The sequence below is a fragment of the Thunnus albacares genome, chromosome 24, assembly GCF_914725855.1.
Source record: "Thunnus albacares chromosome 24, fThuAlb1.1, whole genome shotgun sequence".
NCBI lineage: Eukaryota > Metazoa > Chordata > Actinopteri > Scombriformes > Scombridae > Thunnus > Thunnus albacares.
Genome location: NC_058129.1, coordinates 16,761,505 through 16,776,576, shown reverse-complemented (window position 1 = coordinate 16,776,576; position 15,072 = coordinate 16,761,505). Strand labels below are relative to the sequence as shown.

Genomic DNA, 15,072 nt, shown 5'->3' with positions numbered 1-15,072 from the left:
GGCTCTATTCTGGGCCCCCTACTTTCCTGTATCTAGCTCCTTTGGTATTAATTTCTGTTGTTATACTGATGACACTCAACGTTATATTCTTGATAAACTGAGAGTTTACTCCCGCTCCCTAATCCCAGAGGCACACATATCCAAAACAAGGAATAGGTGTTGCTAAATCTCAGATTCTCAATTCCAAAAAAACCCCAAAATGTTAGTTATAACACCAGGAAAGCACACATGTCTCTTGTCAGTTGTAACCAAGAGCTGATTTCCGCATGTGTGGTGTCATTTCTATATTGACCATTTGATGACCAAATTCATTTTAACATTCTTATATATATATATATATATATATATATATATATATATATATATATATATATATATATATATATATATATATATATATATATATATATATATATATATGTAGGATATATATGTCCTATTGTGTTATATATATTTGTACTGTCATTATTTAATCTTTAATGCCCTTTCTCGACTGCCATAGTATATCTGAAAATCAAGGTTAAGATGAACCTTATCACTATTTTATCATCTCTGTTTTATTTCCCTTCCCGTTGAAGGTTTTTGTGTAGTGTTGTCTTTGTTTGAATTTCTTGTTGCATCATGTCGCTGTTGCAAACCCCTTTGAGGCTGTAGTTATGATTAAGGACAGTATGAATACAATTGACTTGGACCACAGAAAGTGATAGTTCTTACTTTTGGACTGTCCTCTTTGCGAACGTGGTACCTAAAACTATTAAACATAACAATGAAGTATTTTAAGCACTCTACTGTATCTGTGTAAAAATCAACAGTAACCTTTCACCATGTGATATTGAGGCATTCAGACTGAAAAATACATTTTTCCTCTAAGATTTGAAAAAGGCAGTAATGCATTTAATTTTATATGTTGCTTGCTTTCCATCATTTACCCTGGAACATTTTTAATTCACATTTGTTGTATAGTAGTTCTACAGAAAGAGGAAGAGTTGGTTCTCGTTGATTTCCCTTTGCCCCATTGTTTCATCTTGGATTTAAATTCATAATGCCTTGGCCTGCTTCTGTAACCACACTAATGCTGCTCATCACTCTACATTCAGCAGATAAGTGATGAAATAAATGATTAGAAAGAGCAAGCTGAGAAATAAAAAAGAACAGGTAGAAGACAAGATAAGACAGCTTACACATTTGCCTTTTGTTGAAAATGTCAGAAAGTTTAATCTTTTGTCTTCCGAGAATTTGTTCCTGCAGCCTGGCTGCTTAAATCTGTAAAGGGATGGTATTTATTTGGCAGCTGCTATTCTGTATCAGCCCTCTCATTTTGAATTGTTTTTAGCAACTCACAACAAACTCAAGAGAAGCCAAAAAGTAAATGGTCTCGGAGAAAGCTTTGAGGGTTCAGCATATTGCAGGTATATGGGTAACATTAAGGGATGCATAGCAGAGGCCTTATGGTAAACATTTCTCAGAGAAACCCTAAAGTCTACAAATTCCCCATGAACTCAATTTTCTTCAGTCTAAATCATTAAAGAATAAATGTTTGAGATCACCTTACTGTACATGACCTCTACGGTCTTTAACTATTCAGATGCTATCTTATAAAACATTTGAAAACAAGTCATATGGTTCTACATATTTTAAGTAAATTGATGCACCAGCAGAATTTAAAGGTAATAAACACAGAAAAGAAGCTGTATTTAAACATGAATAAATGCCATCTGAAAAGAAATATAGAGGCCCTTTTGAACCTTTTTTGAACCCTTTTCCTTTTTATGATGTCTAACCATCTTCTCTTGTGTCGAGAGTTTATCCCCGTTAGCCATAACCGGAGCACTCTTGTGTCTTGGGAACAGTAAACCTCCCATAAGTGTTCAGCATGCTCTAAAAGCCTTCGTCCATAACTCTAAAGCTGCTCTACACAAAGCAACTCCATGTTCCTAATGGAAAATATCGCCTGACCCTCTCGGCCGATGTGGTCAATGCAGCCAGTAATGGGTACACATTGCCTTCTGGCAAAAACCGATGATGAATAGACTTCTGTTTGGTGAGGAACTTTGACTGTGTCCGACTCCTCTGGGCTCAAACACTGTGTTCTTGCTTTGTTACCGTACAAAAACAAGATACTATACCATGCCGATTCAAGATGCAATAACATTTATTTGTGAGGGAGTTTAGTTTTCAGGGCCACCACAGAAAACACATCACACAAATGGGACAGTATATTACACATTGATGAGCAGACAACATTGAGTCATGGAGGCTTTTTTTCCCCTCAGATCAGTCCGACAAGCTGTCTTCTGAAGGGGATAAATGAAATATTAACCTTGATTTCCTGTGGAGACATTGAAAATGAGCAAAGTTGTGAAATAACATTTTGAAAACTAAGATATAGTTTTGTATTGAATCTAATACTGCAAATTACTTTAATGTCTATTTTTAGAGTACCCCCCCCCCCCCCCCCCCCCCCCATGGCCTCTTCCTGCAGTGAATGGGACAACTGTTTTTGCACAAAGTTAGTAATCACTGTAGGGGCTTAAAATGAGGAAATATATATATCTTCCATTAGGGGTCCAATGTGCAGGCAGGCCTGTTTCACAGATCTGAACTTAAACACCATCTAAATTTATTGCCTTCTCATTTGTTTTGTTTTTCTAAGACATAGACGGATGAATCTAACATTAGGTCAAATATACTATCCCGCTAGTGCTAAGCTATGGAAGGGTTAATTCTTTTGGTTCTCAGTGGATTATTTCTGAAAGCAATATTCAATTAAATGAATGTGTTGCTTGTTGTGCCAAACTCAGCTTTGCATAGCTTTTAGTCATAATTAGCTCATTGTTTTGGTTCTCTGGTCTGATTTATGGCTTAATATAACAACTATAGAGAGTTTCTGGACAAAACTAGAGAGAAAAGGCCTTGTTGTGTTTCTGCTCACCTTAGACATCTTAAATAGGATGCACATGTTGCTCTGTATCTGCTTGATGTGTAAGTAGGCAACCATTTGCAAACACATTAGCTGTAACAACTAGATAAGGAAGGTCAGCCTTCATATCTCTTCATTTTGAGTGTTTCTGCCTCCTTGTGGTAAGACAACAAACAATGAAGCTTTAATTTTAAAAAAGTCAAGTTTTAGTTGATAATTGACATTTTGAAGTTGAAAAGTAACTTGTGCAGTTTACTTCTCACACACAAAATGGCTGTTAATCAACTTTTACCCCTTTTTTTTGTTGCTCATCCTGCTTCTTTGACATGCAGTCCTTACAAAGAGCAGCTGGTATTCATGACGAGATGTAGATAGAAGAAAGAAAACATCTCTTATCTCCAGTATAGAGGTAGATTTTTGGTTCTTTGAGGATTTTTTTTTTTTAGTATTTTTCGAAATGTCACCTGACAAATGTTTCTTAAACTCTTCATTCATTCAGAGGGTGGTGCTCTGCTCTTTATCATTGCAAACCATAGCTGCAAACTTGATTGCTGGTGGCCCCAAATGACAAAGCGACTGTTTTAAAGGTGTCATCAGTAAACTGCACACTTGGCCACTCAGAGACTATTTGCATTTCTCTCTTAGCTTTCTGATTTGTCGTTTTTTTGTGAGCAAATCGAGATGAATCCTTCTCAGACAAAGGGAATGGTGGCCCCACTTTGCAATTTATGCTGATGAGGCTGATACATCAAAATCTTTAATAAGGTTTTGTCAATTTTATGTTGTTGCTTACATTTGCGGTGTGTTTCGTCCGTACAGTACGTGTGGAAAGTGACACAGTGTTTCTCAGGGTGTCCACCTCAATCCGAGGATTACCTTGGTGGTAATACAGGACAGAACATTGGTATTGAGTCATAACAAATACTGTATGACGGAAATCTATTTTAATCAACACAACGCATCGACACGTGGGCTCCCCTGGAACAATCCCGATAGGATTTAGACTCATACCATCCGATGAGATCTGACATGTTAAGATGCGAGGCACATACAGCTGTGAAATCAGATGATGATGATGATGAGCAGGGCAACCATGTGCTGAACTATAGTGATATGAGCCAGGGGATTATGGGTACGGTAACTGCAGGGCAGGCGGTGCGGGAATACACATCTGGGATGGAGATGAGTTACAACACGGAAGACTGATGGTGGTTGGATGATGGGTAAATCGATGGATAAATGAATGAATGGTCGGATACATGAGCTCATAAACGAATGGGTGACTGGTGCATTGCAGTGGCGGAGCAAACCATTCTCTTAGCCCGTCCAAACAGCGCAGTGATAGAGATTGGACCTGACCATGCCAGAGGCTGGCGATGAGACACACTCGCACACACACACACACACACACGGAGGAACGTCACTGAACCTCAGAAGGACAGTTTTTGACGCTAGCAAAGTTAGAGGGCCCGTAACACACAAACACAAGAGACAACCTCAGGGGCCTCAAGTCGCTGTGGAGTCGACTGAAACAGCCAGAGTGGTTTCATGAAAAATTCAGAGGCTGCAGATGTGCTGCAAATTCATACTGTAGACTTACAGTTAATAAGGTGTAATTTAAATATAAAAGTGTATTTTAGAAATAGAAAAATAATGGAAATATTGCTATTTTTGTAGTTTACAGGGCTGCAACTGATAATTATTTTCATTATTCATTAATCTGCTGAGTATTTTCTTAATTAATCACTATGTAGATAATAGACACCCAAAGTAACATCTTCAAATCGCTTCAAGTTGCTTGTTTGAGCTAACCAGTTGTCAAAACCGCTAAAATATTAACTTTATTATAATATAAGACAAGAAAAAACAGCAAATTCTCACATTTGAGAAGCGAGAACCATGAAATATTTGCCATTTTTGCTAAAAAAAAAAAAAAGATTGAAATGATTATTCAAATATCAAAATAGTTGCCGATTCATTTTCTGTTGATCGATGAATCAGTTAGTTGTTTCAGCTTTAAGAAAACTTACCGATAAATGGAATCTGTTTTTATGCAATAGCCTTTTACCGTTTGTAGTTCTGGCTCTAACAATATGTGCGTTTACTTATGCTGCTACTTATTTCTGAAGCAGATGATCTGATGCCTCTCAATATGACGACGTCCACAGAAGTGAACATGGAGGTCAACACCATGAATGATAGGTAATCAACTTAATGCCCCTCCCCCCTCCACTCCTTCCTGTGTCTATGTGTCATCTGTGATGTTTTGCCCTGTTTTGCAACACATAATAGGAAAGAATATGCTCGCTGGCGACCCCTCACACAATCCAAAACTTTTTATCTCAGAAGTGAAAAGTACAAAAAAAGTAGTTATAAAAACTGAGCTCGGATTATTTCAACACAGCTTAAAATGGTTAGATTGATGGCTCTGGATTCCTCTAAATCACTAATGTCAAAAAATGTGTTTTCCTATTGGTTCTGTAATCGAATGTTGAGGTTTCCAACATCAAGCAATCATTTTGTTGTCTTCCTTTGGCTGCAGTTCATTGTTGGGGAAAAATCCACATTTTCCAAGATGACAGATTAAGTGCTGATACATCTTGTCCCTGTCCTTGTTGCTAAGCAGTCATAGCTGTGCTGTTGCTACAGTAGAGATCACCTGTCAATCAAACGATGTGAGTCGGACTGCGAGGTTTCTGTAGCCTTTGGATTTTTTTGTACGTGTTTGTAGGATGACAGCCTACCGTGCTTGATGATTGTTCATATATACAGTGTTTTCTCTTTCTCTCCTCTCTCTCTCTCTTTCATACTTGCTCTCTCTCATAAACACACACACACACAGACACACACATACACACACACACATTCCTCTGGTTGCCTCCTAGCTGAAGCTGCCAGTGTGGCAGAACCAGTTGCTTTGACAAAGGACACAAGTTCCCCTGGGTGTCAGTGGGACTGAAGCCTTGATGCCCTGAATATGCTGGAAGTGTCACTGTTTGCACATGGCTGTGTGTCTGTATACTGTATGCAAGGGCCTCTTTGGTCTTGCAGTTCTATACTTGTGAGGACTAAATGTGCTCGCAGGCATAGAGAGGTGAGAGAAATCCCCTAAACATGAGGACGTGTTGTGTAGTAGCAGGTCAGATTTAAGGATTTTTGACCAAAAACAGTGAGAGAAAATCCTGGATTGAGGTATGAAACACAGGTTTGGACAGATCTATAAATATATTCAGACACTATGTACATTACAGTTGAGTACTGGACAAAATGGAGAGTCTGAGTCATTTGAGTGGAGTAGTTTAGTTTAATGAAGCTGGAGTTCAGTGAAGTGGTGCTAAAAAGCAAAAGTGACAAGTGGGGCTGCAGCCAGGGTTTAAACCCATCAGAAAAGTTTATCAGACACTAGAAAGTCTATAAAATCTTGAGTTATTGCATTTTTCATATTTTACTTCCTTTAAATTACCATTCAGTTACATTTCTGCTAATTTTATCTCCAAACATGAAAGTTTAAATGTTGTTTAAAAGCCTTTTACTGTCTGCTAGGAATAATGATGGCAAAGTGATGAATCATTTTATTAGTTTCTTCAGAGCTGCAGCTAATTTTCATTATTGATTAATCTGTCAACTATTTTTCTCAATGAATCTGTTAGTTGTTTGGTCCAGAAAATGGTGAAAAATGTTGATCACTGTTTGCCAAACCTCAAGGTGACATCCTCACCTTAACCGCAAAGATATACAGTTTACTGTCATAGAAGACAGTAAACTAACTCTAGTTTCTTTTTTGTTCCCCTAAAAGTACTTAAATTTAAATATATGTCGTGTTAATCAGCCTGTAAAATACCCACCATGCTTAAGTTTCAGTTGTGGAGACTTAATTTCCCCCCACTGGTCCCTAAAATCCCCAAATTGCCTGATAAAATACAGAGGACTTGACCTCAGTGTCCTGAAAGGTTCCTGCAGCCGTGACGGAGATAATTTATTGGTCGGTCCTCAGGATTGTGCTGCAGCAGACGTTGCTCTGGTTTGCATTGATGTATTAAGACGACACAAAAGACACCAGCTAGAAGTTGCAGAGAGAAAAACTGAGACTTAGCCAGACGTTTCTGTGAATCGGGATGCTGCCGAGTCATTTAGCACTCATGTCTCTATGAAATTATAATGAGCTGTTCCATGCATGAATAAAAAGCCGAACATTGAGACAAGAGCCTCATTTGTTTTTAACCGCTGACACACATTTCTGGACGATATCTGACTCCGATGTTTTAGCAGTTATCAGATTCTTCTCCTCCTCCTCATGACAGGTTTTAAACCAGCAGCCTTTCTGTCAGTGCCTTGCTGAAAGGCAAGTTGATTTTTCATACATTCATCCAGATTATGTTAAAGCGTAGTGTGTCCTGCAGGATGGACGTGGGCACACAGAGGATTGCTGCTTACTAAAACTGACATTCCTCATGGCTGCGGCACACGCCAGCACCATATGTGGAGCTGCTCACTTAGCCCATGCATGGCTGCCTTTCATCATTAGCAAAGAATAAAAAAAAAAAAAAATCAAATTAGCCCTTGTAATTTCAAGCTTTCTTTTCCTCCCTCGAGTAAAAATCCAGCTTTTCCTTATATGGGCGTGTGCTGATTTGTGCTGGCTGCATAAATGTGTGAAATATAAGAAAAATCTGACCTAATTCAAAGAGATAAGTAGGAAAATATAAGAGATTGAATCAAATCAAGAGGCAATAGTCATGTCAGGACAGTCTCCAACATCACAGTCAAACAACATCAGGGAGTTTTTTTTGATTTGTAACTCCTGCCATCATTGTCATTGCGTATTGTAATTTGCATTCACGTCTCTGAGGGACAGCATAAACCGCTCAGCTGTGAAAAATTGGAATGAACCCTGCAGCTTGGTGCTTTTTTTTTTTTTTTTAGAACATGGACATCATATTTATTGTTCCATAAATTAGTTTTTAAAAGGGTTGTTTCAGGGTGGCTCATGAAGTTTGTTAAGTAAACATGGTGTCATTATTATTTTGGGAACAAAAACTCTTAACTGACTGGGGTTTTTTTTACTAAATCGTGTATTTTTTCTTCGTAAATGAATCCTTGATGTGAATACTGTGCTCTTGTCTATTTAACCAACTTGTGTGGTTCACCTGAAAGAGTCACATTCATGTAAAATTTTGTGGCATGTTGTTGCTCACTGAACATGATAAATACTTGCATAAAAATGTTAAAATGTTAAAAATCTAGACTTCAGTATTGCCCTCAAAATCCAATATTAGTTGATTTTAGGTCCTTAAAAGATAATAATAATAAACTATTCATCAAAATTGTCAAGTGAAGAACATATTTTGAGGTTTAAAACAAGACAGGAGATTGTTAAGAGTAAGTTTATCCCATAATTGCTGTTTTTTTTTTTTAGTTTTTTTGATTTTGATGCTTGTTTTACTTTTGTGCATTTGGTGCATCTCACTGTTTTTATCTCCAGCTAACACTTCCAAGACGGCCCCGTCCCTGGATGCTTCATTAGTCTTATTGAATCCTTTTTAGTATTTTTAACACATTTTATGACTTTCCACATTCTCTTAAGGCAGACAAATGCACTTACAAATGATACTATATATCTAAAAGGTGCAGTATGGCTGTTATAAACCAGCCTCGTTTCTCTGGGCCTGCACTGGACATGTTTACTCTGCTGGATGAAGACATGTTCTGAAGTTGGTTGACTCATAATCTTAGCATTGCCAAAGGACAAATGATCTTCTGCAGGCTGTTAGCTCCCCTTGGTGGAGAGAGTCGGTACACAGAAATCCCACTGAACTGAACAGGAGTCATCTTCAGTATTCATCCTCTGGACTTGTCTCTTTGATGTGTTTGTTCATTAGGATCTTCAAAGGGACCATAAATTCCTGTAGGTGTTATGTTTAATGATTGCTAAAACTGCTAATCAATTAATTACAGCCTTTAAAATCAATGTAAGACTTCGTTTATTGGATCACAAGTAGAATGAGCTCAGCGCAGATCAACAAAACCTGCAAATCCTTAATTAAAAATGTTGTGATAATCTGCTTCATGCCAAATTCCATTCAAAAATTATTTGATTAAGTTTTCATTGACATCCGGAGCTGCTTTTTTTTGAGTCTGACCCACAAAAATATTCAAGAAAAGTTCAAACTCAAATATCAAAAACCAAAGTGTCATCCTGAAATAAGTCTGAGACGTTCTGCATTGTGTGTTATTCGAAGCAGAGACGCCCTTAATCCTTTTACTCTGCATCCTGACTTAAGGGCTTTTTCCTTTCTCTTTTTTTCCCCTGAGCATTATACAGAAGAAACACATTAGCATACTGCAGCAAACAAGGGAGTAAAACTTGATTTTTGCCAACAAGTCCTCACACAGCTCAAGTGTGCAGTAAAGTGGAGCTTTAACAAGAAAGGGACGGCTGCAAACTGTGATGACTTTCAACAGAGCTTCTTTGGTAGGGATGAGAAATTTAACATTAGCATAATGTGCAACATTCAGGCTGGAAATCCCTTTGGATTGCTGTAAATTCAGTAAATATTAAACATCTTTTGTTCATCATCATTTTATTTCCCATCTTTCTATAGATATATCAATTTTCCGCTGATTATTTAGGCCCAGGTTGGTGGCAGCAAAGAAGCTCAGTGGATGATTCAGCTTTTTCACGGGGATCCTGAGGTGTTCCCAGACCAGATGGGATATTTAAACCCTCCAGCATGTTCTTGATCTCCTCCCTCTGTCGTCTCTCGGTTGCTGAAAATAACTGCCACAGGGAGGCGTCCTGGAGGCTTCCTCAACAGATGTCTGAACCACCTGAACTGACTGTTCAGTGGCATCATCCATCTGGTTAATGTCTTTTACTTTATAGATCTGCGACTATAGTTTCTCAAACACCGCTAGGGTCAACCTTTTGTTAATATGACTTTTCTATATTGAGCAATTTGTGTGTCGGTGGCAAGAAAAGCACATTAATTCTGCTTTGATTCAATGTTGTGAAACAAGAAGAAATGAAAACTTCCAAGAGAGGAGAACATGTTTAACAGACACATACATATCTTTCTTCTTAGTCAGAACACATAGTTGACAAAATGTGTCCCAACTTCATAATATATATAATTTCTCAGCAGGTTTTGAGTATTTACTGTGTGGAAAACATGCTGGAGAAGTGACAAAATTAAGAACATACTCAAAAAAGTCAGTATACATAATAAAAACCGCTTGATTTTGGGGGTCAAACAGTGCAGGAGGAGCTGCTCACAGCTGCAAACAAAACAAATTGTAGGCGGTGGGGAAACAGTTTGAGTAACAAAACATAATAAAAAAATTATGAATCAGTGAAAAACCATTTTGCTTTCTTTGTGTAAAGTGAAATTAGCAGCGACATTTCAGTGTTGCATTTCTATCGGTGCAAATACAGCGTTTCATCATTTCCTGGAGGTAGAAAACAGCAAACACAAGTAAGTTGATTATAAAAATGATGTACTATCACAATTAGTATGGAGCACATACTGTATATAAATATGGAACTGGAGCACAACAATAGAACTTTTTCACAGCAGGTATTTTGACAGCACAGGTGCAATTACTAATATAAATGATGGCTGAATCCCATTTCCCCAATTCATGATACTGGTATAGTGCATGATTGTTCACCAGTAAGGCTTCCTTGAATGGGGCTGAGCCATCATCATTATTATCATCTGGTGCTGTTCTTGCTATGACAACTCAAAATGTGAGCTGTGGAAAAGGTAAATCTATAGTCTTACTTTTAAAGTTGCTCTTGGAAACTTTAAACTTCGGCGTCTCCAAGTGGCAGCAGGAAGCAAGAGCAGCTTTGGTGGTCAGGACCCCCAGAGAGGGTCACAAAAACCACAGCTATATATAGTATAGGAACAAGAAAAGAGCACTTCTGCTGCACAAAATAATTTTTCAGACTTTGCTCTAATGTTCCTCTAATGCATATTTCTACTGAATAATTGAACAATGTACCTCTTCGTCCTCTGAATAAGAGCTGAATAAGACAAATGTACTTCACACAAACATCTTGCTTTCTATTTCACCCTTTTGAAGGTTGTCAAGACGTTTGGTCTCATTTGGTCCCAGAAAATCAATACCAAAATCTGCTGTCCTTTAATTCTCACATCAATCTGTAATGTCAACAATGTCAAACTGTTTGACTTTGCGGTGAAACAACTGGTGCAGCGTTAAAACCGGCTGAAATAAATCAGAGGCTAAATCGAAAGCTTCAACCTGAGATTAATGATGTGTGAAAACTGTCACAGGGTAACAGTTGCCTCACAGGTTTCACACAGAGACTTTATTAAACACGTGTTTTGTTTTGACATCATATCAGGGACAAATGCCAGTTTACACCGTAGGAAGGGCTTTGCAGAAGTGTCCTTTGTTTGTAGAGTCGATCTTACAAGCAAGGTTGACAACATCTATCCCTGTTTCATGACTTTTCAAGTTATTATAAGAAGAAATATGAAATAACTGCTCTTTTCTTCATAATGAACTAATATAAACCCTTCCTGTACTGTTTGTAATGTTATACAGACATTTTTCATCTCTCCCTTTAGTGCAACAATACTGAAGTGATTCACAGTGCTATAAATTGAGAGTTTTTAATGTCCGTCTTGAACTTAATTGTATTTTCTATGTCTCCTATGTGTAGTGGGTACCAGCTTGGCGGTTCAAACCCCTTAAAGGGAGTCACGAAATAAATTTAAGTGGGGAAAAATACAGGTCTGCATGACAAAATTATATTATTTTAAGTGACTTTTATGTAAGTTTTTGCGATTTTCTTGATTGTTTCATCTCTTCATGCTTCTAAAAGTTACTCAAATGAGACGTTTTGAGAGCTGCTCACAACTCATTGACATGTACGATGTGTCACATGGGGCTCCGAGAAGGCTTTGTGTCATTTTAAGGGTCCAACTGGTGCAAGAAGTAATTAGATCCTTCACTTACATAAGATTATTTATGATGAATCTAAGTGTTTTACATAGTTAAGCTCTCTCCTTTATGTCTCTCAAGTCTTGTTTTATTGAGGTGAAAACATAAGTGAATGTTGTAAATTAGTTTTTTTATGTGACTCTGTGTTAACTACTCTATGCTGCCCTTTTGGTCAGGTGTCTCATAAAGATGATGATGTATCTCAAGAGACTTCCTGGTTAAATGAAGGTATTAAAAAAAACTGTGAAGATGCTCAGTCATCCTGGTCATGTTATATCCAAAAGTGTTGAGTCAAGAGCAACTGGACTCATTTCAAGAATCTACATCAAGTCCAGTTACTCTTGATTGAGTGCTTTTGGATGTTGAAGTAAAAGTACTTGTTCTTAACCAGGAGAATAACAGTAAAAGTCCTTCATTCACAATTTAAATTTAAAGTAAATTTTGTAGTAATTCAGTATCAAAAGTAAAAGTAGGGTACTCATTATGCAGAATGGCCCTTTTTTTAGATTATTATAGAAGTCATATTATTGGATTATTATTACTGATGCAAGTGGAGCTCAAACCACCAGTTATATGCTTTGAGTAGTTTAATATATTGATGTATCATATAAAATAATCATGTTTTGGATGAGAATATTGATCCACAAAGTAAATAAAGCTGTTTACTCAACAACAAAAATGGTTCTGGAGTAAAAAGTGCAGGATTCCCCTTTAAATGTGATGGTTTATAAGAAGAAATACACAAATACAGTAAAGTACAGGTATCTCAAAATTGTGCTTATGTGCAGTTTTTGAGTAAATGTACTTATACTTAAGGTTTATCTTTGTATTATTCCTAGGAAGGATTAACAGCCTCACCACAAGGTCCAATTTTGCCTTTTTTTTTTGTACATTTGATCCACAATTCCATGACAACATGGGCAAACTGCATCTGCTGATGAAGACTATGTGATATGATTGAAAGCTCACATCAGCTACTAAATGGACCATGTGGTGAGATTGTTCTCCTGAGATCAAGAATGGACTTTAAACATCAGTCAGTTGTTTTGATTGATTGATATTTGCGCAGTTTGACTTTATGATTCATTTAAATCATAATGATACAGCTTTGTAATCTGATCACATAATCCACAGCTGGCTGATCAACACGCAGGTAAACCAGAGTGATGGAATGCGCCTTCCTCCTTCCTCTCCATCCTCCTCCTCCTCCATCTCCATCCTTTGTATAGAGAGGATTTGTAACGTCATTCTGAGAGAAGCACCGTGCAGGCCTCCTGTGTGTGTGTGTGTGTGTGTGTGTGTGTGTGTGTGTGTGTGTGGTTGGCTGGAGGAGTTACCACCGCAGCTCCTGCAGACAGAGACATTTTCTGATCCTCCGGGTTTCCCATAATCTGTCAGATTAAACCAGCGCGCCGCCCTCTGGAGGAGGCGGGCCACCTTTGCGCTCCTGCCTCATTCTTCCTTTTAAAAGAGAGTGCCTAAACATCACCCTATTGTCGTCTTCTTTCTCTTTTTTTTATTTATTTAAATAATCAAGCAGCGCTGATTTGTCTTCTCTCCTCGCTGAGATGACAGCCGACCTGCCTGAGCGCTGTCCGCGGTGCTGAAACTCCGGCGACCTTCCACCTGCCGGCGGATAAAAGGCGAATTTATCTGCGTCTCCGCTGACATTTGGCGCAAAATTGAGCCCCGCTAGACACAAGCAGAGCCGAGGACAAGTGGCGGAGAGGGTCGAACTACCTGTTAGCTTCTCCGGGCTGATTATGCTGCCTCCGCTGCGCGTCTGATCCACGAAGGGAAAAGACCGACTGAGATTCAGCATATTTGAATTTGCAGCTGCATACCTACTGACTTACTTTGTGCAAGTTGGAGATTAAACGCAAGATTTCTTGTGGAAAAAGGGGAAGCAGTGCAGGTTTCCCCCCCTCTCTTTTGAATTGTGCCTTCGTGATAAGAAGAAGGAGAAGAGGAGGGTGAAGATGAAGGGTGGTGTGGAAACAGTGGTGACCCTGTGGGGGGACTTGCAGTAAAACGCAAGGGAGTGAAAGGGGGGGGAAAGGAGGAGGAGGAGGAAGAGCTGCTGAAGATCCAGAGGTGTGTCTGTTAGTGTGTGCACGGAGACAGAGAGGGTTATGACCGCGTCTCCTCACCTGGACCTCGGGCTGCTGCTGCTGCTGCTGGCCTGCTGGCAAACTCCGGCGATGGTTGGAGGAAGTGAGTCTCTCTGTTTACCATCTTCTAATTGCATGAATGGAAGTCAAGTTCAGAAACATGAGTGGTATAGGTGTGAACAGCTGCTATAATTCTGAAAATATGAGATATGAGATATGTGTGTAATTGAACATGAAGATCATTCAAAATGTGTTTTATGTGCATCAAATACAAAAATACAACTAAAAATATGAGCAAATATGCAGAAATACACTATAAACATGCACTTTATATCATCAAAATAGTGAATTAGACAATCATCAACCAACAAATTGACAATAAATTCATAAATATCATCTTGTGTGTGTTTAAATCTCCTTTCATCTTGTGTTTGCACTGCACATCATGTCTGAAAAATGTAAATTAAATCAAAAACGGAGACTATAACGCTATTATAATAGTAAGAAACGCAGTAAAATCTGGCAGGTTTAGCTGTTTTTCTGAGGGTTTTTTTTTTTTTTTACTGCTTGCTCCTTTTCTTCAAGTATTGTATGAATGTTTTTCCTTTGGTTTATTACCAATCTAGGATTTGGTGGAAATCATGTCTCAACATAAAGCATAAACGTGAAAAAATGACCACATTTTGGATTAAAAAGGAGGAAATTATCCTCGTTTTTCATGTTTTCAGTCCAGACATGTTTCTGTCTCTGCACTGATTCATTTAACCCTTCAACCGGCTGGTGGTCCAGTCTGTATAAAGTCATGCTGTGCAGCCAAACATAGTTTTAATATTTTAAATTCTAATGGAGATGCCAGTAGTTTCTATAGATGCCAAATATGTGAGACAGAATATTGAGGAAAAGTGTGTAAATCATGCACAAGACATCTTGAACACTCCAATGAAGAGCTGAAATAGTTGATGCAGAATATAATTTATGTATGATTCAGTCACAGTGTGGCGTAAGATGATTTTTTCTGACCTTAAAGCTACTTCAGGTGAATCAAACGGCTTAAAAAAACATAAAAATATT

The 15,072-nt window shown here is 38.1% G+C and overlaps 1 protein-coding gene across 4 annotated transcripts in view; it reads left to right on the top strand.

Moving 5' to 3' along the window:
* LOC122976456 (fibronectin type III domain-containing protein 4-like) overlaps positions 1–15,072 on the top strand; it is a 65,673-nt gene that overhangs the window by 20,241 nt on the left and 30,360 nt on the right. The window contains exon 4 of one of the 4 annotated variants that reach the window (XM_044344951.1): positions 5,050–5,122. The exons of 1 other annotated variant lie outside the window; for it this stretch is intronic. In XM_044344951.1, coding sequence (XP_044200886.1) covers positions 5,116–5,122 — 7 coding nt within the window. In that variant the 5' untranslated portion in view covers positions 5,050–5,115. Of the gene's footprint in view, positions 1–5,049; positions 5,123–13,024; positions 14,105–15,072 lie in introns of all 4 variants that reach the window. 2 more of the 4 variants (XM_044344949.1, XM_044344950.1) reach the window with 2 other exon arrangements.